The following is a 17,862-nucleotide window of genomic DNA, read 5'->3' as shown; positions in this document are numbered from 1 at the left end:
AAATTACCTGAAAGTCCAAGATGTAATTATTAGGTATATTTATGTTGTTGCCCAAAAATGCAGGTTACTCCTGTTTCAAATGTTTCTAGTTTTTATTAGTTGCATAACATTCAGTGATCTAAACCAGAAAATTCACTTCACCGTAGGATGAGAATAAATCCGTCTGTGAATCATGTTTGTTCTGACACCGTCCACCAGGTGGCGCTGTTATCCCACCAATGAACTCACCGCCGCTGGTCTTCTGCCAACCTGCAGAACGGGTCCCACAGCAAAAAAACAAATGTTTACACCGAAAAAACGAAAACATCGAATTATGCTGAGTGTGTGTTTGGACACACTCGAGTTATTAGTGCACAAATGACGGCCAATGAAAGTAAGCACTGAGTCATTTCTCCTGGCGCCGCCGCCGCTGCACGCTTTGTTTAGTGTTACTCTGCAGAAAAATCCCTCGGTTCACTATCACGTTTAAAAATAGCCTCCAGCTGAAAAGAAACTTCATGAAATATTTAATTCACTTTGTCAGAGTAATTTAGCTTTGACAGTCTCTTTAATCTTCCGCTAAACTGCAGACGCGCACATACATCAGATTAATTGAGTTTATTATTATTACTGCTGTTTTTTTTTCTTCGAGAAGTGCGGCAAAGCATCGGAGCAAACATCTCAAACAAGCGAAGATCAACGCTCAGAAATTGATTAATAATGCATCAGTAAACTTTCACAACACGCTCCATTTAACACACAAAAAACAAAGCAAGGAAAGGAGCAGCGTCCGTCCCTGACAGCAGGATTTCATCAAACATATGAATCAGTAACTTAATAACACTTTGGCTCTCGTGGCTGTGAAGCTGGAGCCAGGACTTGGTTATTTTAGCTCTGCTGAAACCACTGAACCCCCCGAAAGCTGCCAGCAGGTTTAAAAGACGTGTTATCTTTTAAAAATTACCGTAATTACACCATTTATCAGAACCAGGAGGGAAAACAGTAAACAGAAAAAAACAGACGTAATCATGTGCGATGTACGGTTTCGTCAGTAAACTGAATCCAAGCTTCAAAGTTTAATATTTATCAAACTCGCTTTATTCTTGTTTTTCCCAAAAATAAACACCAGATTCTGTAAAAAACAAGAAATTCTGCAGTTCTTGCTTCAACTGTGAAGCCGTGAGCGACTGAGCTGCAGGAAACAGTCACATGACAAACATTCAGACACTTTTCAGCTGAACTGCAGGACGTGTTTACACCGAGTGTGGAAACAAATCAAAAATGTAAGTAGTAAAATATCTACAGTATGTGGACCTACGACTTCGCCCCAATATTGGTAACAGCCTAAAATTGTGATATTTTATTCTGTGTTTTATTTCAGATTTGCCAAAAAATTAACAGTTTGCACCAGATTCTGTGAAAAACAAAAAGTTCTGAGCTCCGTGGCACAACTCTGAAGGCAAAACTGACTCGATTGTGACCAACAGTCACGTGACAAAAATTCGAGAAACTTTCAGGCTGAACTGCAGGAAGTGTTTAAACAGAGCAAATAGGAGACGAGTCTTTAAACAAATTGAAAATGTAAATCGTAAAATATCTCAAGTATGTGCGGTCATGTTGGGTTTTTAGTATCAGTAACACTTGTGGGCATTTTAAAAAAAAAAAAGAGAGAGAGAGATTCCCGTTTTTGTCCATTTTTGTTAAATAAACAACCAAAGAAATTCAATTTTTCCTTTTTATATGATTTATGGCATTTATCTGTCATGCTGGGAAAAAGACGTTCCTGAGTTTTCTCTACTTCTAGTCATGGTTGTGCTGTTTCCTGTCACGTACAGGATTTTATATTGCAGTGAGTAAAAATAGGAGCAAAAAAATCTATATAATTATAATAACTTTATTTATGCAGCGTCTTTTAGAAATAGAGTTCGCAAAGATGCTTTACAGACCATTGACCGTTTCAAACAGAAGGCTGGTCCGACCAGACAGGAAGAAAAACACAGACCTTGAAACAAAAGTAAAGTTAAACAAGCTGAAAGATTTACAGAATAAATCAATATAGCAAACATCGATGGACACAAATACAACAAAAAATTGGCAGAAATGTCATGAATTTATGATAAACGAACAAGTAGAATAACAAAAAGCAGAGAATCAAATACCAGAAGTTTACATCCAGCGTATAAAAAGACATAAAACCTTTTTTTCTCACTATCTGACACTAAATCAGACAAAACTTTTCCTGTTTTAGGTCAGTTAGAATTACCAAAATGATTTCTATTTGCTACAAGCCAGAATATTGAGAGAGAGAATTCTTTATCACTTTCTTCAGAGTCAGAAGTTTACGCACATTTCCTTTGTGTTTGGTCGCCTTGCCTTTAAACTGTATGACTCAAACGTTTCAGATCAAATTGTTGCCCTGGAATCTGAATGATGAGATATAATATTTATTTTTTTAATTAAACGTGCTGCCACTGAGCCATTTGTATAATTTCTCTTTGTGGAGGTCATGTGTGGGGCTGCAAGGTGGCGCAGTTGGTAGCACTGTTGCCACGCAGCAAGAAGGTTGCCGGTTTGCGTCCTGGTGGGGGCACCGGAATCTTTCTGCGTGGAGTCTCCATGTTCTCCCCGTGCAGCGTGGGTTCTCTCCAGGTTCTCCAGCTTCCTCCCACACAGTCCAAAGACATGTTGAGGTTAATTGGTGATTCTAAATTGTCCGTAGGTGTGAATGTGAGTGTGCTTGGTTGTCTGTCTCTAAGTGTAGCCCTGTGATAGACTGGTGACCTGTCCAGGGTGTCCCCTACCTTCACCCTAAGCCGGCTGGGATAGACTCCAGCCCCCCATGACCCTAGTGAGGATTAAGCGGTGTATAGATAATGGATGGATGGAGGTCATGTGTTCACTTATTTCCTGTTTTAATGAACGTTACCCACAAACACAAACCTCAAAACAACCACTAAACTGTGATTCTGAGCAGGATCGGTTCACAGAATCCTCCTTGTTTGAGGCGGATTTCTGTACATTTAATTCTTACCGTCCCTCCTGTCGTCCTCTCAGCTCTCTGCTTCGCTACGGCGGCAGCATGTCCCTGCAGAGCGCCATGAGCGTTCGCTTCAACAGCACCGGCACGCAGCTGCTGGCTCTGCGGCGCCGCCTGCCGCCCGTCCTCTACGAGCTGCACTCACGCCTGCCCAGCTTCCAGTTCGACAACCAGGGATACTTCAACTCCTGCACCATGAAGAGCTGCTGCTTCGCCGGAGACAAGGATCAGGTCGGTCGAGAATCCTAAACTGTGACTGCTGCTGCTGCTGCTGAGCATCTTTAATTTGACTGATTTGTTTTTAAAGTGGTGAATATTGATTGTGTAAAATGTGGGCTCATAGCTTAACGATTTAGAGTTAAAAAGAGTAAATGAAGGGTCGATTTTTTTTGCATTGTTTTTTTGCTGCCAATCTGTGGATCAAGATTTGAAGTGTCATAACTTGAGAAATAATCTGAAATTTAGCAGGTTCATTGATATGTACATCAAAGGTACAACCCTGCTTTGATAGAATAACACAAACCAGTTGGTGATGGTGCAAATTTGGTCCTAAAAATTCTGTCTACTTAGATATTAAACCTTTATTTTTCACCATAAGAGGCTGATTTTTCCCCCTGTGATTGGCACCAATAGGAATTTTAGAAATGTAGAGTATGGTCCTACTCAGAGGTTTACTTTATGAGAAAACAGCTCTTAAAATGAGCATTTCTGGCTAATATTAGGACAATCATTAAGCAGGTATGATGGATGAAACCACTCCAATTGTGTCCCAACTGGAAGAGTTCAATAATATTGTTGCTGGACGAAAAGAAAAATTATGATTTCCAGCTAATAGTGCTTCAATAATATTATAAGAAGTGGTTCTTGATGACATAAAGAAAACAAATATGAGGCGATCAGGTGTGAACTCTTTCGAAAACTTGTTGCATTGAGACTGAATGACTCTAATGAAACAGAATAACTCGCCGTCTTCTGTACATGCAGGGAAAATATGCATGAAAACTTCCACAAGATGACTAAAGTTTTCCATTTAATGCAGAACAGTGAAAGCAACGTCTCGTACATGATGTATTACCCTCCGGAGTGCCATCAGCTCCGGATACAATGAGCAGATACAGAGCGCAGAACAGTGGAGGGATTGTTTTAGCCTGACTTTGCGGTCACTCAAAATGATATTTGAGGGACAATATTGGGAACGTGTGGGATAGAAGCAGGAGGATGTATGAGTTCCTTCTGCGGAGCGGGGACCTTTTTGTGTGCGCTGGAGGAACACCAGAAGCCCCTGAACTCGACCGCTGATCCTCCCGTTGGTCCTCCTCAGACATGACATCACCCTGCAGTCATGTTTATTATGCTAACATTATCCTCGGGTGTCAGCGGCGCTTATGAAGGCTTAAAAAGAAACGATCCGGCCCAGCGCGAGTGGAGGAGGCGGGTTAAAGGTTGAAGAATCAGGGTCGGTCGCTGGAGGTTGCTGGTTTGAATCTGCTCATCTTGGTTTTTTTGGATGTTAACAAGGATCGTTGGGGAGCCTTTGAGATCCAAATTGGTCAAAAATAATAAGCTGCAGATTGTGGGAGCATCATTTTAACTTATTTTACTACAAAAACTGATTCCTCTAACTCCTGCCTTTTGCTGCATTTAAAAGCAATAGGATGTACTTGGGCTTACCGCGGTTATTACACAAGCTGACCGTTATCATTTTGCATAAAGGTTAAAATCATTTCCATCCGGCTGCATGAAACACAAATGTCAGGTCACCTTTTCTACTATGCCGTCCTTTTGTTCTGCTGTCGTTTAAAGGCACTAACAGTTGATTTCTAGTCGCTTCTCACATTCAACCGACTGCATTTCAGCGAGAATCTCTTGGCATAGGGAGAGCCAAACCAACATACTTTGGTTTTAAGCCAAATAAAAAAAAAAAGAGAGAGATCCCAGTTCCTCAGAGGAGGCAGTTTGTCTGATTTGCTGTTAACTTCAAAGGCAAGAATAGCACTAATCTTAAACTAACAGAGGCATAAAATGAGCAGAAAAAAAGAGTTAAATCTTAAATTGCAATTATTTATAGGGGAACTAATTGTCAAGTGGAATTTCCTGACTGTGACCGCCCCAATTGTGCAGGAATATTTGTTAAAGTCATTCATCAAACCCATAAAAAATCATCTCATGTCATCAGAGTTACATGTTTAGAAGTAGAAAACCCATCTTTTTTGCTTTAAACTGTTTTTTTCTGCCTCCTTTAGTTCATGTAAATCTATAAATATGCACATAAATCAACTATTTGTGCCGTTTTAATGGTTTAATGGCACCAGCTGTTTATGTCTAGTTACTTGTAATATACAACCGACAGCGTTTCGGTGCACGCCTATCGACGTTAGCGTCATCGGTTGAGTTTCGAAGCCGAACACCGCGGCCCTGCTGTGGCCACATTTTGGTTTTAAGCCAAATTAAAAAGGAGAGCCCAAAGTGTTGGAGGAGACCATTTGTAAGATTTGCAGTAGAAAGGTGGCATCAAAGGCATAAATACCACTAATCTAAAACTAATAGAGGAGCAAAATGAACAGAAAAAGACAGCGGAATCGTAAATCGCGATTATTCATGTGGCAGCTAATCGTTAGCTTCAATTTCATTATTGCGAGAGCCTTTAAGAGTGTAGTGATAATATTTAGTAAAGTCCTTCTTCGGTCGTTGATCAAACCTCAAAAAACTTAAGAAGTTACATATTGGCCTGCTTTACTTCTATCTTCACCCACCCCTCTGCAGCTGGAGCACACCAGCTCACCTACGAATGTGATGGAACACTGTAAAAATACTCAATGTCAGTCACCTACAAGTCCATGTATCACAATGGTAGGATGCTTCATGTATTGCTCTCTAAAACTCAAACATAAGTGAAATCCACAAATTCAGGCTTGACTACATTTTTTAAAAAGCTGATCATGTGATACTAATGTTGGGGAAAGGGTTTAAATTTCTCTTTTTGCAACCTTAAACAGAGGTTGCATAAAAACAACAACATGCAAAGTTAAAGCAACACGGTTAAAAACGTAATTTTGTTCGAGTGAGTCTCTAAAAGACCTGTTTGTCCGTTTATAGCTGATAGCGGGATGCAAACTGTTTTTGGTTTTTAATTTGGTTAAATGTTAAATCAGAGCTTATCCTTTAAAAAAGTTCTCTGTTGTTGGCTTGTTGTTTCTGGAAGCTATCAGACTGAAAAGTTTGTATTTGTACACCGAGATAGAAAGTAAAACTGGCTATAAACCTGAAAAGCCAGCAAGTAAAAATCGGCTTTTCAAAGGGATCGTCTGTCGGGTTATTTTGTCTATGAGGTTATAATTAGATTATCCAGAAAAACACTGTTAGGATTATGCTGCCATCACAAAGTACAATCATGAAAGAGGGCTGCAACAAACAAGTATCTTCATTGTTGGTTGCTTTTTCAATCAATCTGAGTTGTTTGGTCGGTAGAATGTAAGAAAATGATGAAAATAGTTGATCAGTGTTTCCCAAAGACGACCTTAAATGTCTTTTTTTTACCCACAATTCAAACATATTCAGGTTAGAAAGAGTAAAGAAACTAGAAAATATTCACATTTATGAACTGGAATCACAGGATTTGTACAAACTTTTTCCAAACAAAATGCTCAAAATGGTTAATAAGTTATTTAACCGTTGACAACTAATTGATAAATGGTTGCAGCTCTATTAGTTTGACAGTTTTATTCATTTCCGAACTCTTTCAGCGACCGAGCTTCGGGGCTAAACGACAGCCGACAGCTCTTGTTCTCAGGAGTCGTGAAAGGGCAGCTGGAAAATGTCTTCAGCCAAGAAGTAAACTTTGTGCCAGATATGTCAGAGAGCGTCGATAAACGTTGTCGGTTTTAGTCCGAGGCCACAGTTTAGACGAAGGCAGACGGACGGAGCTGCGAGTGGATGGTTTTACACGTTCGAGCAGAAACACTCTCAGCACCGAATCCACAGATATCGGAGGATTTTCTCAGCGTGGTGCGAGAGCAAAAGTGGCAACCTACCGCATGAAACTGATGGAAAGGGGAAGAAGGAGGGAGTTTTGGGTGCGACATTCCTGCCTGACGTGTCCTCCGGTGGTGGAGCACACAGGTGTTGGGTTCACGGTGCGTTCATGCCCCGCAGCTACTGATCTGACGCACGGTCTGATTTAACGGTTTTCATCCCCGCAGACGAGGCTTTTCTCTCTCTGGAAAACACGTACGTAATGGTGAACAAACCATTCACCTTCTTGTGCAAGTTCCCGAAAGAGCCGAAGTGAAATGAAAGCAGAGGGTCCAGCAGAAGGAGGAAATCGAGGACATTCATTTAAATAACTGGCTGATGAAGCAGCGCAGAAATATTCCACAACCTGACAGACTGTCGGGAGCAGAAGAGAAAAATGCCTTCAAACAAATGTGAATTATTGAGCAAAAAATGTGCCTCCAGATGGTAAAATAAGCCCTGACAGACGTTCCAAGTGAATATAAATGCACTGGAAGGAAAGACAAAGTGTTGAGTAGATTTATGTGTGGATGCTCGTGGAGGTCCAGAGCATCAGCGACCTCCAGCCAAACGCTACCAGATCCACCCTCCAACTTTACATCCGCCTATTAATCACTGACTTCATATTCACATGCTGTTTATTGTCGGCGCTGAGTAATTTACAGCTGGAAGTGATCTTTCTAACAGTGAATCCATGATTTGGGAAAAGTAGAGAGAAGCAGCTTCTGAGTTCTTGGCGGCAGGATTTTAGAAGCTGTAGTGTGATCGCTAATTAAGTTAATAATTAGGCTAATAAGCTGAAAAATTAATTAAGCTAATTTGTTTCTGTGCAGAATTGGTCTTAAATATACACTTGATAAAACTGATAGAATAATTCATCAATTTGTTTTCGACTGTTTAATTGGTGACTGACTATTTTCATCATTAAATAATCATTTAAGTCATAATTTTGTCCAAATTCTGTCACTGCAGCTTTGTAAATATGAATATTTTCTGGTTTCTTTCCTCCTCTATGACAGCAAGTTAGATATATCTTTGGGTTGTGGACAAAACAAGGCCATGTGGGACGCCATTATTGGCTTTAGGAAACACTATGTTGGCATTTTTCACCATTTTCTGCCATTTTTAGACCAAACAACTCATTGATTAATTACGAAAATGTAAGCGAAAATGATAATATTTGTTAGTTGTGGTTCCATACATGAGTTTGGGGTAAAAAAACTGGCTGAAGATGTCTTTACCAACCAGTGAGCTGGATAGTTGGTGCATGATTAAAACGTACGATAAGGAGACAGAATAAGAACATTGTGTTCGAACATAACCCTGCTGCTCGGTCATAGTAAACGGTGTGTTTTGTCTCATGTCAGTGCCAACACTGGAGAACAACGGTGGCTCTGCAGACTCTCACTGCTTACATTTTAATTAGTTACCGTACTTTTCTTCTGTCTGTAAACGCTGCCTGCAGTTCGAAAAGTTCTGAATGTTTTGTCACGTGACTGTTGGTCTCAGCCGAGTCACTGATGGCTTCAAGACTAAGAAACTCAGAACTTTTAGTTTTTTACAGAATCTGATTCGTGCACACAGTTTACTTTGGGCGTTTCTTGAAAATAAAACATGTAGAATAAACTAATTTTGATATGATTAGAAGCTTAGATGTGATTAATATTCCAGACAAAGCCAGAATGGCACTTAAGGTTTATTTTGAGGTTCTTCTAATGTTCTGCACTTTGATGAGCATCTGTTGACATGGGTTTAGTTGCAGAGCCAAACGAACACATTTTGGTTTTAACCCTAAATAAAAAGGAGAGCCTGATGTCTTGGAGGAAGTGATTTGTTGGATTTGCAGCAAAAACATGACTTTAATGGCACCAATACCACTCATGTAAAACCGATATAGGTGTACAATGAATAGAAAAAGATCATTAAATTGGAAGTCGCAAATAATTTTGGGGCTTAAATTAGATTTTTAAAGAAGAATAGAATAAAATGACTTTGATAAAATTGTATGATTTAAGCTTAGATTTAGTTCAACTAAAAGTCACATGATCAGTTCAAGGACTTTTGGAAAAACTGAAAATCCAACGATTTTTCCTGCGTTCGTGGCTTTCAGCTCTCGTAAATGGTGTCATTTTTGCGATTTTTCAAAAAAAAATTGAACAATATGGGGTTCAGAGGATTAAAGCTTTTATCGGCTAACACGGATGATTGTGTCAGTATCATATAAAAAAAGGTTGTCTTCTTCCTCTCGTAGTTTAATTGTAGCAACTGGACTTGCTTGAGTTTCACCTCTCATGAAGACGTTTCACCTCTAATCCAAGAGGCTTCATCAGGTCTGACTGACTAGTTGGGCGATCCAGATACTTCTATCCTTAAGGAGCCATTAACACCTGAGTTTTGGTTTTAATTGGGGATTTGTTGCTCCTCCCCGTCGTGGGAAGATTAACAAACGTTTACAAGGAGGAGGAGCATCAAACCACCAACTGAAACCGAAACTCAGGTGTTAGTGGCTCCTTAAGGATATAAGTATGTGGAACTCCCAACTAGTCAGTCAGAACTGATGAAGCCTCTTGGATTAGAGGTGAAACGTCTTCAAGGAACTCAAGCGAGTCCAGTTGTTACGATTAAACTACAAGAAAAACCATGACCTGGACGACTGAGAATATTCAGACACGTCATCTTTTTCCAGTCTTTCTCTTTTTACTCTCACTTTATAAGAACAGTGAGCATTCCTTGTCCCAGCTCTGTCAAAATCTACCTTAAACGACAGCTTTAAGTGGAACCATCTGTTTACAAAGTGTAATATCGGCGGTTCAGACGGGGAGCAGCAGCTCTGTTGGGGTCAGGCTGTCGCGTCACGTAAAGACGCCGTTTGATCGCACATTATGAGCCGCGGCGCTGCGATAAGATCTGCTGGTTTTGTGCGTCTCCGGGGCTCCTCTCTGCTCGGCTGTACATGCATACACGAGATATGAAATGGAAGGTTTTGTCTGACAAAATGGAGCAGACTTGAATCTAAACACCCTCTTGTTTCCCCTCCTCAGTACATCTTGTCCGGGTCGGACGACTTCAATCTCTACATGTGGAAAATCCCGAAGGATCCAGAAGCAGGTGAGTTATTAAATCTGTCTGCGCCGGCTGCTTATTTATCAGAGCGCCGTTATTATTTTACATTTCCATCAAGACAAAAGCAGCAGAAGGATTTAATCATCCGGATCCCAGTGTGAGATCGTCTTCTGCCGAGTCAGCACAAAAGTGGAGGGAGGGGGGGAGAAAAAAAAGTGCTTTGTTTTTCTTTGTGTGTGTCTGTGTGTGAATTTGGTTTGTTGAAATCTTTTCATCGGCGAGCTTGTAAACAGACATACCACGGCTTTAAAGGGAGCCTGTTCTGTAGGACAGAGGTTTGGTGAGCGTTCATTCTGCAAGGTTAAAGATTTCAGTGGCGTCGACTAAACAAAGCGGGTTTTAAGTCGCTGTAACTTTCAGCCACAGAAAACAGGCTGCAGACTGCGGTTTGCCCTCAGTTCATTTGGTCATAATAGACTTTCCAGTCATGAGCAGCTACAGCATCTCCCGTATCGATGTCTGTTTCTTCATGTAGTCTAACATGTTATCGAACTGCACCAACGTTTAGCTTCAGCTTGAGAGTCCCCACCTGCCCGAACAGACGAACAATCCAGAGAAAAGTATATTCTTGCTGCGAGCATGCCTCAGATGTAATTACTCCTCGAGGAAAATCCCCCAAAAATGCAACAATGTGGTATTTGTAGCTCTTATGGCACCACCTGACACATTTATGGATTTCATTTTCCCCCGAGTTACTCACACTGAAAATATGTGCACAGGGCCTATTTGGTGTCAGACTAAAGGCCCATTATGAGGGTCACGACGGCGGTATTTCACAGCCTGCGTCTTCTGTGTCCACAGTCGGGCTGAACGACTGTTTGTTTTAAAGAGTCCTTGTTGTTGTCGCGACTCTGAGCTGACGTTTACATACCGTTCCTTTTAAGGAGGCCCCGGTCGGGTGGTGAACGGGGCGTTCATGGTCCTGAAGGGTCACCGATCCATCGTGAACCAGGTCCGCTTCAACCCTCACACCTACATGATCTGCTCCTCCGGCGTCGAGAAAGTCATCAAGGTCAGTAAAGCAATGGCACTGCTGTTGGTTTAAGGTGGGTCGGTCTGTTGTTTGAGATGCAGCTGAGGCCTGAACAGAGGGAAATCTTTACTGCAGCATCGGGATCATGGAGGGCTCAGTTATACTCAGTGTGTGGGTTACAATCCCCATCAGACCTGGACAGAGAGCTGGTATCCCCACTGACCATTTTCTGATTTCAGTGAAAATAAATCAGGGATTTTTTTGTTTGCATGTACAGTAAATGTGGAGAAAGAACAGCTGTCTCCAAAAGATGTAGATTCCAGACAACCTTCTCAATTACCGTTTTACTGAAATGTATCACAAATACATTTCTCCTCAGTGTATGTCTGCCATCTACATGGCTGCTTCCTGCTGGTTTGTTTTAGCCGACCAATAATGTATTATACGATATGACACTCGTAACTACATGGACAAAAAATAAACTTTTTTTTTAGTTTTTACAGTATTTTTTTGAACATTTTACTTGTATTTTACAGATTTTCCTGTTTACTTAAAGATAATAACTAGTAAAATGACCAAAAAAAAGTGTTTATTTACATGTTAACCGTGAAAAACAAAGAGGAAAAAAAGCTAAAACTCTAAATATTGTCAACATTTTTTTTAAAAATCCAAAAAGAAAAAAAATCAGTATTTTCACAAATGGTAATTTGCTCTCTTACAACCTTCAACCTTATCCCCGCTATTATCTTTGAGGTCAGTTTGACCCGATTCAATGTTTAACATCTGGAAAAAAAAAAAATTTAAAAAGTGATTGACATTTTTTCAGTTTCATTTAAAGGGCTATTTACACATAAACTTGGGTAACAATTTTAACTATGATAATTTTCTGGAGGTTTAAATTTCTGGTTTCAAAATGAACCCAAGGATAACAGACGTCAGCAAATTTGAAGATAAGAGGAGGGTTAAAATAACACTATATTCTATTTCACTGTATTTAAATCGGGAAAAAATAATCACAATTTTATGTATGTTTGCAGATATTTGAAAGAAAAACTGTGTATGTTAAGGACTGAGAAATGGTTATATGTTGTTAATCTGTTATTTCTCAAGTTCTAAAAACTGTAGTTCCTCAAATGGCCACTAGAGGCTGCTCCAAAGCAAATAAATCCCCTCAGACCCGCATGTCAAAATGCACAACTTCACGGCGGAAATAAACATGTTTACCGCCTGGTACATAAAACGATTTTGGTTTCAATAGGTCATTTTTCCATTTATGAAAATCATACAGGAGGTGAATTTTGACATAACTCACCCGATTCATTTATATTTGAGTTAAAAGTCGTGCCAGCTCCACTTACACGACACCTCTTTATTTATAGTCTGTGGGAAAATGCTTTTCTTTCAAATGTAATTAAAGTGCAGTTCACTTTTAAGAGAACATGACTTTTGGGAGACAGAGCTGTCAATAATACCCCTCGGCTGTTTCTCTGTTAATCTGGAATGAAATAATGTCAAAGAAATGCCTTTAATGTTTATTCATCTTACCTGAGAAGTGTTTTTGTTTGTTTTACTGCTCCCTGGCCTCTTGTCATTTTGCAGCAGTGGCTCCAGGGCAAAGTAAATTGACTGTCTCTAATGTAGTTCAGACAAAGTGTTCTGTAAGTTAGCTGTCCAACATCTGCGTCCTCGCTTGTTCAGACAGTGGACGTGCCCTTAAGTGAGACATTGATCTCCGATGACACCGCTGAGTTACTGACTGAGCTCCGGCTTCCCTCTCTGCAGCGGGGAATGAAAAAAGATGGATTTCCCCCCGTTACCGACTGTCGTCTGAAACAGATGACGATGAATAGTGTTCAAAAACTGGGTCGCGGAAGACGGGACGGGTTCACAGATTGTATTTCTGAAACCAGAGCCAGACTGTGATATACTGTCAAGCCTTCCTAAGTCCTTTAAGGTAGCTGAAGGCTTTGTAAGCGTTCAAATATATCAAACTTTATTGCTGAAGCCTTCAGTGCAGCTCAGGCTCGATCAGGCTGCAGCATCGGTTATGTTTCGCAGTCGGAATGAGGTCATCGTAGAAACTCCTCAGTAATGTTTCCTCGCTCTGTTTACTTCAACCTGTTGACCTCAGTGGAAGAGTTTGCAGTTAATGATGCACTTGTCACAACACAAAGGTTTTACACTCAGCAGCCGCCGTCTCCTATTATCTTATGAGTAACCGTCGTCCCGGTTCTGACCTCCTGAACAAACCAGGCTGCGTTTGAGGTTTGTTTCATGTCTCACCGAGTTTCAAGTGGATGGTTCTTTTGTGTGTGGTCACAGGCACAGATCGGTTCTCGTTTTATTATCTAATACTCACGTCAGTCTGAGGAGACGGTGTTCTTAATGTATTTGTCATCTGAACCGTAAAGTTGCACAACTTAGCATTTAGCAAACATCTGTCTGCTATGTAAAGATGGTGCTAATAAACACACCGACCTCCTGCTTGGCATTGTAAAAGTGGAAGTCAGTGTCCCAGTGTTCCAAAGAATTTAAAAACTGAGCTTGTTATTGATGATTAATGAAATTAGTCAGTAAATTTGCAATCATATTTCTCTATTATAAAGAACTTTGGGTTGTTATGTATTATTTGAAATGTGCTACACAAACAAGAGTGACTTATCTTGATGCTAATGTTAGCATGTTAGCATCCAGTATTTTTCTCGATGCGTCAACAAACAGACTGTAGGCCTTAAGAAGCCTCAGTAACGACTAAATACCTGAAACAGCATTTTAGAAGTTGGAAAACTTTGCTTTTAAACTTTTAAACTCCGTTATCGTTTTATTATCTAATACTCATGTCAGTCTGAGGAGACGGTGTTCTTAATGTATTTGTCATCTGAACCTTAAAGCTGCACAACTTAGCATTTAGCAAACATCTGTCTGCTATGTAAAGATGGTGCCAATGAACAGACCGACCTCCTGCTTGGCGTTGTAAAAGTGGAAGTCAGTGTCCGAGCGTTCCAAAGAATTTAAAAACTGAGCTTGTTGTTGATGATTAATGAAATTAGTCAGTAAATTTGCCATCATATTTCTCTATTATAAACAACAGTGACTTACTTAATGCTAATGTTAGCATGTTAGCATCCAGTATTTTTCTCGATGTGTCAGCAAACAGACTGTAGGCCTTAAGAAGCCTCAGTAACGACTAAATACCTGAAACAGCATTTTAGAAGCGGGAAAACTTTTAAACTTTTAAACTCAGCTATCATTTTATTTAATACTCATGTCAGTCTGAGGAGATAGTGTTCCTAATATATTCGTCTTCTCAATTTTAAAGCTGCAAAATTTAGCAGCAAACATTTGTCTGCTATGTAAAGATGGTGCTTCTAAACAATATAACACAATCTAAGGCTGTGTCCTAAATCACCCCCTATGCCCTATATAGTGCACCATACAGGGTGTACACCAGCAGTCGGATCAAATATGTGAAGTTTGAGGCAGATTGGAGCATGTACAGGGTAGTTACACAGTACTTCCTCTTCCATGGCGAAGGATCAAACATCAGAGGGCCGCCGCGGCCACGCCCTTTAACCTTTGCAGATGATTTTGATATCATTTTACCTTCAAGGCGTATTCTACATGCTACCCAAATTTCAGCGCTCTGTGACTTACCCCCTAGGAGGAGTTAGCTCAGGTTGGACAAAGGAACAATCCAAAATGGCGGACTTCCTGTTGGGTTTAGGGTATGGCTGTCACTGACTTAGTTGTTCGTCCTGACCTCCTCCATACACCCACCAAATTACGCAGCTCTAGGTCAAATGTGCTTCCGATGGGACTCCGTTGAATTTTTCAAGGGGGCGCTGTGGAGCCATTTTGGCATTGACATGTCCAACTCCCTTAAAATATCAAAATTTTGTGGCAATTTTGCTGAGTTTTTGTGCATGTTTAGGCCCTCAAAATCGCATTTCAAAAGTCGGTAAAAATAATAATAGGGTCCTTGCACTGTTGTGCTCGGACCCTAACAGGTAAGAAGCATGGGAGCAGAAAGATGTGCATGAGGTGTAAGAAAGTGTGTGTGTGTGTGTGTGTGTGTGTGTGTGTGTATGTATTGGTATATGTGTAAGTAAAATTTGATTATCTTTACTTGATCTTGACCTCAAAGATGCACACAATGCACTGACAAACGCCACAGTTCACCGTTGCATTAATCAAATATTGAGTCCATGTACAAAGAAATGATTCCCCTGATGATGAGCGGAGCGGTTCCAGAGAGGTGACAGAGTTTGAGCTTCTTTTCTGTCAGCACAGTAACACGATGCTCCCTGTTTTGTACATTTTACTGCACAGACTGGAAGATGATCCAACTGCAGGTGTTCTGCAGCGACGGGGGGAATCTCTCTCTGCTCCTCACTTTTCCTCTGCCCATTTTTCATTCTGTCATCTGACTTTAAATCTTTATTTTTGTTTATCTCCTCCTCCACTCCCTCTCTGTCCAGGTGTGGAGTCCCTACCAGCAGCCCGACAGTCTGGGTGATCTGGAGGGTCGTGTGGAGGATAAGTCCCGCAGCCTCTACACTCACGAGGAATACATCAGCCTGGTGCTCAACAGCGGCAGCGGTTTGTCCCACGACTACGTCAGCCAGTCCATCCAGGAGGACCCCCGCATGATGGCCTTCTTCGACTCTCTGGTGCGTCGGGAGATCGAGGGCTGGAGCTCGGACTCTGACAGCGACCTGAGCGAGGAGGCCATCATGCAGCTCCACGCTCGCGTCCGTCGCTCCACCCGAGCAACGCCAGTGGCTCCCAGCGCTGCAGCCACTGCAGTCGGCCACCACAGCGACTCTGATAACTCGTCCTCCTCCTCCCTGGCCGGACCCGACGCCTCCGGAGGGGAAGAGCCGGCCGGAGAGGACGGCGAGGAGCGTCCCAGGAGACGCAGCAGACATCAGCGCCATCAGTCTGGCTTCCTCGTGAACGAGGACTCGGACTCTAGTGAATTTTGGCTGGACCCGATGCCCCGACCTCGATCCCCGAGCCCCAGGGACAACTCCACGCTCTCCAGCCCCACCTCCTCTCCCTCGCTTCCGGCCGGAGCCTCAAGCTCCTCCACGTCCACCTCCAGCTCCAGCAGTGACGACGAGGAGCGACGCAGCGCCGTGAGGCGGCGCAACGTCATGAGGCGCCGACGCATGCACGTGGTCTCCAGAGCCGGGGACCGACCCGAGTCCGTTCAGGCTCTGTTCTCGGCCATCGACTCCTGCAGCTACCCCTCGATCTCGATCGATGACCTGTCTTCCTCCTCGTCAGGCGAGGAGCAAAACTCCCTCCAGATCAAGCCTTGTGTCACAGAGGAGGAGAAATGCCTGAGCCCTTCTGACTTTGTGTGTCCGAGCCCAGTAATGTCCCCCGAGAGCCAAGAGAATGAGGACGGGAGCGACAGGACTGAGCTGGAAAGACTTGGAGCTGCGTCTCCTGGGTGTCTGGATGCAGGCAGGACTGGAGGCAGGGCTACTGCAGAGCCGGCTGTAGACAGCTGCGACAGCGGGGAGGCGTGTAGCAGCTCAGCGGCTGCAGACGTGAGCTCCCAGAGCAGGCGTAGCCCCGGAGTGAACGGTCATCACCGGACTGTGGCGGCGTCCGGCGCATACATGAGCGAGAACCCAAACGTGTCCTCAGAGTCAGAGGACGAGACTGGAGTTACCCCTGAAGACAGCAGGCCTCAGAGGGAGAAAGCTGCAGCTCTGAAACGAACTCATGTGGGATCAGACGAGGGCGAGTCGGGCGTCTCACCCTCGGAAAAAAAGCTAAAGACATAATCGCACCTCGTTCTCGCCCCGGAGAGAAACCATTTGTTAACAGACTTCATTTAGGAAGTGGGTTTTCTAAGGGTTTGTACAACTCAGCTTCTTTCTTTTGTCTCGTCGTCATGTGACCATGGACTCACGCTGCTTATGAGCAGGAGACTAAAAAACAAAGTGTGTAAAATTTTCTGTTTGAGAACAAACGAATCGGACAGCGTCATCATTCTTTAGGTCGAACCACAGATGACATTAATAAATATAAAAACATAAGCTAAATTTCGTCGATAACGGTGGTATTGAGTGAGACGCAGTTATTTTCCTGCTGCATCAGCGTTTCTTCCTCCTTCTGCTCCGGTTGTTGCAGAAAAGCTCCACCCAGGATTTGGAGCTCCTCCAACCACAACAACAATAACAAAAAAAAAAAAGGCTTTTAGGTAGGACAAAAGCTCTGCAGCATTTTAATTTCTATGGTTTCACACTGAGCGTAAATCTGATTGGGCTTATTGTCATTTTTAAGTGATTCTCAGCTGAGGCTGCTTCAGGGTGCCTGAAGAACTGACTGCCGCCACAGACATCCTGAGGAGCGCCATTTGTATAAGCTGTGGATTGAAATTATGCTTTCTGTGTCGACTGTTTTTTTTGTTTTTTTTGTTTTTTTTGGTCTCATTATCCAGCCCCTGGGTATCATTACAAACCGGCTCGCTTTTGTTTTCTTGCAATTAAAGAATAATTTGTTCTCCAGTGACAAAGCTGCAGCGTCTTCCTGAAGCTCACGGCGCGGACTGACGGCTGAAGTGTTTAACTGACACACGTCCGTCTGAGGGGAGGAAAAAAAAAACGAGTCATTTTCTTGTAGATTTGGGTGCTCCGCTACCATCTGCTGACAGGGTTGCCACGGCAACGCAGTCTCAACTCTCTCTTGTGAAAGAAATGTGAAGCCTGTTCAGCTGGCTGTG

General features: G+C 42.3%; 1 protein-coding gene across 1 annotated transcript in view; it reads left to right on the top strand.

Annotated features, from left to right (window-relative positions):
* dcaf5 (ddb1 and cul4 associated factor 5) overlaps window positions 1–17,651 on the top strand; it is a 27,025-nt gene extending 9,374 nt beyond the window's left edge. Inside the window, exons 6-9 of the mRNA XM_008285532.1 lie at window positions 3,034–3,247; window positions 10,069–10,135; window positions 11,035–11,162; window positions 15,602–17,651. Coding sequence (XP_008283754.1) covers window positions 3,034–3,247; window positions 10,069–10,135; window positions 11,035–11,162; window positions 15,602–16,921 — 1,729 coding nt within the window. The 3' untranslated portion in view covers window positions 16,922–17,651. The remainder of the gene's footprint in view (window positions 1–3,033; window positions 3,248–10,068; window positions 10,136–11,034; window positions 11,163–15,601) is intronic.
* Window positions 17,652–17,862: the final 211 nt, after the last annotated feature.

This window comes from Stegastes partitus, unplaced genomic scaffold, assembly GCF_000690725.1.
Source record: "Stegastes partitus isolate 25-593 unplaced genomic scaffold, Stegastes_partitus-1.0.2 Scaffold407, whole genome shotgun sequence".
NCBI lineage: Eukaryota > Metazoa > Chordata > Actinopteri > Pomacentridae > Stegastes > Stegastes partitus.
The sequence above is the reverse complement of the archived record's forward strand: the minus strand, read 5'-3'. Positions and strand labels throughout refer to the sequence as shown.